Genomic DNA, 9,286 nt, shown 5'->3' with positions numbered 1-9,286 from the left:
GTCTCTGGAAACAGATGGAGTGCTGACATCAGGAAAGCCATTTGGCCACAGGAAACTCTGCTTCCACATACTTTCAGCTGATCCATGCAAGCACGGAAAAGCAGACATTGAAATAAAGATATGGTGACGAAATTTTACCAGTAAATGAGTTACATAATATTGAAAATACCTTGTTTAGACTTGTAGCCAAGGCGTCTGGCCTTTTCTGGTCTAGATGGTCTTGGTGCTCGGTGAAGCACATTCAACTGGCGATACTGCCAGCAGCGAACACGGAGCAGAAATCTCATGACATCGCTTTGCTTTTTGCGATAGATCATCTGTATATATTTGTAGGCACCCATTTTGACTGGCTGAAATGAAAAGAAGTATTTTAATACAACTGGCTAAGAGGAATATTGAATAAAAGCATCCTTTTTTATCCCAAGGTTTTTGAACCTGCTTGAAATAACAGTCACAATACCCTCAAACTATATTCTAACCTATTTTTAAAATGTGTTCTTACAAATGTACTGAGCCTAAGACGAAATGGTCATGGCTGGAGAGTCTTTGATCATAGGCTACCTTGATCAGGACAATACTAGACATGCAATACAACAACCTATTTCCCAGCAACCAGCAAGTGGGCCATTAAAGTGTTCTCCACGGGCCTCAGACCTTCCCTAAAAATGTTCCAAATGTATTTAGAGGCCATTAAGCAGATGATGGCTTTTAGACTTTATATAACAATTTGTATAAATTTTGCCAGGAATATTTACACATGTATGTTATATATATTTGTGAACCATGGCTAAATTTATTAAATTGGCACCCATGCCAACCTTCCCTTATTGGACACTAAACTCAGCTTACGAAGACCTGTTGGGGCGAGATCGAAACTGAAACAAATTTGATGACTGGCACCCGTGCCAGTGGAGCGTTAGCAGCACCATCCAAGCGGGATCACTGCCAGAGCAACGGGCTCGCTCCCGTGCCGATGGCACGTAAAAAGCACCATATGAGCGCGATCGTTTCCAGTTTCGCCTTACTGGCACTTGTGCCGGTGGAACATAAAAAACACCATTCGAGCGTGGCCGTTGCCAGTACCGGCGGACTGGCCCTCGTGATAGAATTAAAGGAGTTCTTTTTTTTTTATTGTGCACCTCATGTCAGTTGTCGTACATTCTCTTCACGATTTTGAAAACCTTTATATCTCTACGGGATTATAGTGTAATCAACTACTTCATTATCATCTAACGTCCAGTTTTATTTCTCAGAGAGAAACTGTCGAAGTAGATTTTCTACAGACGGAGACCCGTCCAGTTTCTGAACAGGGCAATGTTTCCTGTGGTCATTCACAAGGTTTTGACCGGCCCAGGACCATATAGAAGACATTTGCCCAATGTGTTGAATACAAAAACGATTTCGTGTTGCAAATATCCGCTAATCCATGGGAGGACAAATATATTAACATTGCTTTATTACTTGTAAATGGATATGTGAGCGCTAATGAACGGGGCCACGCTTGGAATACGCAAACTAAATTCAGTGCCCATAGAAAGTGAAGACATGGTAAGACATGCTAAAATCGTGAATGAAATCCATTGGAAAACTGTTTACGAAAACCTGTGAACAAGAAATAAGTGATATTGAACGTATAAGATGTTCCGTTTTGTGAGATAATGCAAATACGTGGAGCGACCCGGGAGGAGGGAGTGGTGAAGCGAAAATTTAGTGTGACAGGGTTATTATTAAATATTGGACACTGTATGGAAGAATAGCGATTCAAGATACAATTCACATCCGCCGTGACCACCACATCAGACCAAATGAAGACGAACTGATGCCCGAAGTCATCAAAGACAAGCTTGAATTACTAGATGCTCCCTCTCTCCGACTCAGTACAGATACATTATGTTCAGCTTGGTTTCTTTCTTTTCCGTTTCTTAATTCTCTACGAACCCCAAATATACAATTGAGAAATTCCCTTATAGACTATGGAAGTTTGAATTAACTGAAGATATTGTGTAATATAAGCGATTCATCAAATAGCACATGTATGAGACATATATCATATTTTAGTACAAACCGGGCGGATAGGAATATAAAAAGACGGCTGAAATACTGAAGGAAATAAACTAGGAAAAAGGATCTACAACGGTATTAACACCGTTAAGAATTATATTTATATATATGCGGTAATGAAGTCATCTTTTTAAGATAGATATATAATACTCGTGGTGGTCATGTATAATGGTGAGAATGCATGAACGGCATTCAGCATGGAAAGATAAATAAATCGGACGCAAATATTTGAAACATAATTCAATAGACATCACATAAATTTATCTGGCTATTGATTAAAATATAAATTAAACAAGATGCTTTACTAAAACCATACAGATTACAGTGAATTAGAACAAGGTTAGAAATTGTACTTACCTATCTTAATGGAGACACTACCGGAAAGAGAGAAATTTCTTCACAAGAAAGGATTATGGGTAAACGGTAGTTTGATTATTATTATGTTTATATACGGTGTAAGATCAAATAGTTTCTCCTAAAAAAAAAACCGTTATTCGAAAAATAAAATATATTTACGGTTAGTTAATAATTTGTTAGAACGAAAAATTTAGGCTTACATTTTAAATAGCTAAATCCGTATATATAAACGTAAATAAATGAGAGAAATTACAAATTTAGATTCAAATTAATTCTACAGAATTCTGATTTTGCTTCTATTTTCCTCTATCAACTGAAATATTTTGTGAGAGGATATTCACTTGTACATTAAATTATAAAATATTTCACCTTAGAATTTGTGGCGTACTACAGAGATTTCTGTAACTAGATATCCCTTTATGGTTCCGATCGTTCATGGGGGACCCCCGTATTTCATAATCATCTTTTTATGCCTCCACCCGCGTAATATATGAATGTCTCATCGTTTTATTTCCTCTCCACAAAATCTAAAACTCAACTTTTGTGTTAAATGAATAACTGCATATTCCTATCATCATTATCATTTAACGTTTGTTTTCCACGCTGGCATGGGTTGGACGGTTTGACTGAAAACTGGTAAGCCAGGGAGCTGCACCAGTTTCTGATCTGATTTGGCAAGGCTTCTACGGCTGGATGCCTTTCCCAATGCCAACTACTCCAAGAATGTAGTGGGTGCTATTGACCCGACACTGATATCAGCCACGACTACGATCTCACTTGGCTTGACAGGTCTACGTAAGCATGGTACATCACCAAAGGTCTTGGCCACCTGTCACTGCCTCCATGAGGCCCAATGCTCAAATGGTGCTTTTTTACGTACCACCAACACAGGTACCAGTCAGCACTGGCAACGACCACAACTACACAAAAGACATTTTCCCTTCTGGAAAAGGTGGTTGATGTTAGTTTCACATCAATCCTTTCACATGTCCAGTATGCAAGGACTTACCAAAAAAATTTCATTCAGTTGGCATAGCTTTCAGGGTCACTGAGGTACTCAAGCTCTTTATCAAAGGCAGAAAGTCCTTGTAATTCCAGAATTATCTTAGTCTCATGTGGACACACGCACGCACACGCACACATACATATGTATGAACAAATTCTTTCTCTAAAACAAATTTTGCTTCATTTAAAGTTTTATTAAATGTAAGATGGTGGAGGTTATCCATAAAATCTAGGAATCAATTTTGCAAATCTTGCGAAACTATTAACAGGTTTTGAAACAAAATATTTTGGGAACAGCTGAGTGGAGCAAAGGACAAAGTATCTTGCAGTATTCAGTCACATCTTTAGTTCAGATTCTAATTTGTTTTCATTCTTCAGTAGTATAATGTTGACCTTTTCATGCGATTGGAAATTATTTATCTTTTTGAAGAAAAACGCGTATATTTTACCAATAGGAAATTATCGAAACCTTAAAATTTATAGAATGACTAGGAGTGGGGGAGTACTCAGGGACTCATGCTCCACGAAAACCAATTAGTAAAGTGAGTAAAGCCAGTACCATTGACCGATTTCAACCAAATTAGAAGAAGGGAGAAAATCACCAAATTTTAAAGTATTTTTCAATTTGTCTCCCCTGCTTCAATCCGAGCCAGTCATCACGTTCAGAATCGGTTCTTTTCGTTAGGAGTTTAAGTTTAATTAATTACAATTTCTGGACGACACTTCATTAATTTAAATTCTATACGTGAACTTCCTTTGACTGATTACTGTCTGCAGTTCAGTTTAACATGGAAGACAATTACCTGCAATGGATTATCTCGAAAGTGTAAGTGACCAGATTATAGGGAAACCATTCAACATTGAATATTTATCTAGAAACAAGCAGGCGTGGCTGTGTGGTAAGAAGTTTGCTTCACAACCACACGGTCCCAGGTTCATTCCCACTGAGTGGCACCTTGGGCAAGTGTATTTTACTATAGCTATGAGCCAACCAAAGCCTTGTGGATGGATTTGGTAGATGGAAACTGAAAGAAGCCCGTCGTATATACATGTGTGTGTGGTTGTGTCTCCTTGTGTGGACATAGCACGATAGTTGTAAATGAATGTTAGTTATAGTGTTGTCGAACATGTCTGGTCATGGAGAAATATTACCTTGCTTGGAAATAGGTGAGGGTTGGCAACACGAAGGGCATCCAGCTGTAGAAAATCTGCCCAAAATAACTGACCCCCTCATGCAAACATGGAGAAGTGTTGATGCTGAAACAAAACTGATCTTTAATTTTTTTTTCTTGGCTTGTTGTTTATCTGGTTCAGATGATTATCATCCTCATTTAACGTCTGCTTTCCATGCTGGCATGGGTTGGACGGTCTGACTGAGGACTGGCAAGGTTTCTACAGCTGGATGCCTTTTCTAATGCCAACTACTCCGAGAGTGTAGTGGGTGCTTTCTACATATTACTGGTACGGGGAGCCAGTCTGGTGACACTAGCATTACATATACATATAGGTGCAGGTATGGCTGAGTGGTTGTAAAGCTTGCTACCTAACCATATGGACTTTGATTGACATTCGGCCAACCAAAGCCTTGTGAGTGGATTTGATAGATGTAAAAATTGAGGTGTTTATGGGGTGCTAAAACCAGAATTCCGCATGTATATTTCATATTGCAAAACTTGTTAAAAATGGTTAAAAACGAGAGATCCCCTCATTTTAATATACAAAAATAAATCAAATAGAAAAAATTGTAAAGTATGGCTTCACATTTTAAAGAACATCAAGATGAATTGTGTTTTAACAAAACATTTTTAATTAATCAAATCTGGGTAAAGTTTAAGTTATAAAAGATATAATGTTCTTTCTTTAAAAATATGTTTAGTAATTTCCGAAGTGTTTAATTCTGTAAAGTAAAGCCTGTCCTTTATTATTACCAATCGTTAAATAACCACTATTTGGAGAAATGTCCAGGAGCCGAGGATATGTTATATCCGTATCTAAAGAATCGGGAAAATTTCTGAAAACAGTCATGGAAGGTAAATGGATTAATTTCACACCTTTTTCCGAATGGATCGAAGTTGCAGCAAGGAATTCATTAGAATGATTAAACACCAATGAATTACATTCCGTGGTGAGATTCATAACGGCCTTTTGAGGCGGAGGAGTTAACGAAGTCATGCACGTATCAACATCATAAATATTAACCACGCCTGAATCAGAACCACAGGCTAAATATTTGTTATTGGGTGACACACAAACAGCTGTACCGTTAACGCAGCCATCGTCGTAGAATCTGTGAACGCAACACCGACTGTTCATGTCCCAAACGTAAACTTGACCATCACTTCCGAACGAAAACATTCTATGGCCGTCTTTAGAGAAAGCTGCGGCATCCACGCTCCCATTCATTTTAAGACTTGTAAGATATTCTTTGGAATTTGATGAGACTAGATGCATATAACCATACTGTCCAAAAAATACTATGTAACGGCCATCGGGTGACAGAATGAAGTCCGACAATTTGTTGTTATCAATGGAATTAAATCGTGGAACTCTGATAAGTTTGGCTGCCTCCATATCAAAATAAGAGAAATAATTGTATCCTGAACTCAAAACGACCTGAAGACCATCACGGCTGAAATGACTACATTTAATTGGAAGACGATCGACAAAAATAGTGTGAATTTTCCGGTTTTTTTCTCCATCTACTTGGAAAAGGTTAAAACGACACTTTCTGCCGGCCGTCATAAGAACGGTAGATTTCGGGTGGAATTCCGAGGCAGTTAGATATTGACTTGGATTTTCACGATTTGCATCTGTGCATTTCTTTAATTGGATAGTGAGGCTGGAAAGAGATGACGATTTTGATAGGTAATTACCGGTACTTTGTAACAGTCCAATACGGTTGTCATCGCGATTTTCGTCATCGTCAGAATCACTTGTCTGTTTTGACGAACGTTTTCGTTTCTCTGTCGTCTTCAATTTGGCCCATTTTGGTATCTCCAATGAAAGCTGAAAGGAAGGTCTCACAACAGTCACATTATTTTCATATTCAGCCTCGTCATCTAAATCTTCCCAAGCAGCTTTTCTTGTAGATGGAACATCATCTTCTCTGACCTTGTGTTTTCTAGATTTTTTCTTTGAGCGAAAATTCTTCTCAATTTGATCAACAACTTCACTTTCGTCTCCAAAAACCACGTGCTCAAGATCACGCACGGTTTTATTTTTACGTTGTTTCGCTCTATGTTGCGATTTAGAAAGTTTGCGAGATTCTGGTTCGTCCAATTGATCGTCCACCACAGTTTGCGTAATTTCTTCCTCCTTCTCCATTTCTAAAGTTAAAATTATTTTAAAAGTCAAAACGTTAATTGCAGGAAAAACAAACCAGCAATAACTGTGCCTAAGGGCAGATAACTACCGCTAAAACAGGAGAGTATTACACGTTGCCGGTGTATGTGTGTGTGTGTGTGTGTGTGTATAAATATATGAACGGTGAAGGTGTATCTGACCGAAAAAACGACCGAGACCGACTTGATTGAATATGTTCATTATTTCAGTCTGATACATTTTCACCGATTCCTATTTGTCGCACCGTTAGGTAAACAGACATAAGGGGACTTAACATAAACAACATTGGTTCCTGCATTAGTGTATCATCATTTTTTTTTTTATTATTCAGGGGTTTATATATATATTACATGTTTCAATCACTGGATTGCGGCCATGCTTCTACATCGCCTTCACTGGTTTAGACAAACGAATCGACCCCAATACATTTTTTTCCCCAGCTTGATACCAATTCTATCGGTCTTTGTGCCGAACCACTAGATTATCGGGGCATCAACAAGCCAACTTCAGTTATCAAGCGGTGGTGGGGGTGATGGACAAATATACACATTCGACGTCTTAAAGGGACTTTCCCATGACGAAATTCCACACAAATTAGCGTTTAAATAAAACACAAACACTAAGGCTATGACATCAGTAGCAGTAGCAGCAGCAGACACAGCAGTCTGCAAACAGTAGCGTTTACACATACATATATACATGTGTGTGTGTAAAATCTAATCAAAAAATCAGAAATGCTTAATTAATCCAAATATTTCACATTACTAGATAGAATCAGGAGAGTAAAACTTTAAAATTCCTGAAAATTACACAAATTCAATACATTTCATATAACAACTTTTGTTCTAAACACAAACACACAATAAATACAGAAACCTAAGGAAGAAGATTTCTTGGAATTATTTTAGAGATTTTCTCTGGGCATTTCTTGTATGTTGGAATTAGTTTGGTTGAGAGAATATAGCTTATGGTTAGTACGAGGGTGAGTCAAAAAGTAATACCGTTTTGTTTAAGACAGGTATAATTACCAACAGAGGAACATGTATCATACATCAAAATGAAGTTGGTCCTCTGTGGATCACATCCCTACTTCTCAACATAGTCACCGTTTCTCTCAATAGCAATGTTCCACCTTCGAATGAGAGCATGTATCTCTGCCAGTGACCTATTTCTCATGGCTGAATCAGTTAAAGATTTAGACTGGAAATTCCAAGCTCAGAAATAAAATCTACAATTGAAAGTTCTCAAAGCAGACCTAATAAAGACCAAACTTTGAGAGAGCAGGAAACAAGACGCACCTTTTGCCATCTGGAAGTGGATACTCAAGTGGTACAGATGGATCAAAAGTATGATGATAGGAACAGTAGACTTTATATGTGGCACAGATGTACAAGAGCAGTTAACACTGAAATTACATCTATTTTAAATTCATTTTAGATGCTTAAAAGACACACTAAGCCACATAATTGCAAAGCAAGTTTCTTATTCACACAGTTGTGCCCATTCCTTAATAGAGATTATTGTTAAATATAGACATGAGACATAGGTGGCTGTGTGGTAAGTAGCTTGCCAAAAGAGATACTGTAGCCTTGGGTAGTTTTTCAATCTAGTCAGTTCCTGTCAACCATCCTACCCATGCATGCATGGAAGATGGACGTTAAATGATGATGATGACGACGACGACAATGATGATATATATACACACACACACACACACAATGCAGTTTATTATAAAAGATATGTGAATGCCAATTGTAATATTTTTTCCTGTTTTTATAATTTGATGCACATGCACGCACACACACACACAGATATATAGAGAGTGAAAAAAGAAAGGAAAGTATGGAAACAAAAGTGTAAAATTTACTAAATATCTATATTCGACGTGAGAAACAAGCAACACTGACAACGAAGAAATATATCTAAAATATATAACATTATTTTTTCTGCAAGAAATAATTTTCTGATCATCAATTAATGATTGCTCAATTCATTCTTTTAGGTTGACATTCAGAAAATCAAATATATCATAAAAGCCATTTATGTCCAAGATAAGATCTGTGAACATGCTGTTTAAAAAAATCAATATACGTCAGCAGGAGAGGAAAAATCGTTCTGACAATGGTTAACAAGAACACCAGATGCATATTGGCCTTGTTGGTCTGTGTCAATGACATGTGCTTACAGCCAGTCACATGCCTAGATGAGATTTGTTACCTCCTGAAGAGGAAACAGCGAGTTATACATTCACTGGTATTGTGAATAGCTGTCCAGTTGAATAAATAATGCAATGTTCACAACTAAAGCAGTATTAAATCAAAATAGCCATCTATGTATCATACTTAATGTATATACACCAATAACAGACAGGTTACTGCAGTTTTTTTTTCCAAGATAATATCTCTATGAATGTGTAGTGTGTGCCACCGGCATGGGAGCCAGTCAGGCGGCACTGGCATTGACCACGTTCAGATGGTGCTTTTTACATGCCACCGGTATATATATATATATATATATATAT

At 37.5% G+C, this 9,286-nt stretch overlaps 2 protein-coding genes across 2 annotated transcripts in view; both read right to left on the bottom strand.

Annotated features, from left to right (window-relative positions):
- Positions 1 to 2,530, bottom strand: part of LOC106883401 (60S ribosomal protein L15) — a 4,602-nt gene extending 2,072 nt beyond the window's left edge. The window contains exons 1-2 of the mRNA XM_014934393.2: positions 2,419 to 2,530; positions 170 to 350 (exon numbers count right to left, since the gene is read on the bottom strand). Of these exons, the coding sequence (XP_014789879.1) occupies positions 170 to 341 (172 nt within the window). The 5' untranslated portion in view covers positions 342 to 350; positions 2,419 to 2,530. The remainder of the gene's footprint in view (positions 1 to 169; positions 351 to 2,418) is intronic.
- A 2,677-nt stretch (positions 2,531 to 5,207) lies between these two features.
- On the bottom strand, positions 5,208 to 7,326 carry LOC106883398 (U3 small nucleolar RNA-associated protein 18 homolog). Its single transcript, XM_014934392.2, has one exon. The coding sequence runs from the start codon at positions 6,745 to 6,747 to the stop codon at positions 5,296 to 5,298; it is 1,452 nt and encodes a 483-aa protein (XP_014789878.1). The 5' UTR covers positions 6,748 to 7,326; the 3' UTR covers positions 5,208 to 5,295.
- Between the last annotated feature and the right edge of the window lie 1,960 nt (positions 7,327 to 9,286).

The sequence above is a fragment of the Octopus bimaculoides genome, chromosome 24 (assembly GCF_001194135.2).
Source record: "Octopus bimaculoides isolate UCB-OBI-ISO-001 chromosome 24, ASM119413v2, whole genome shotgun sequence".
In the NCBI taxonomy this organism is placed as follows: Eukaryota; Metazoa; Mollusca; class Cephalopoda; order Octopoda; family Octopodidae; genus Octopus; species Octopus bimaculoides.
This window is presented reverse-complemented; position numbering and strand designations above follow the sequence as displayed.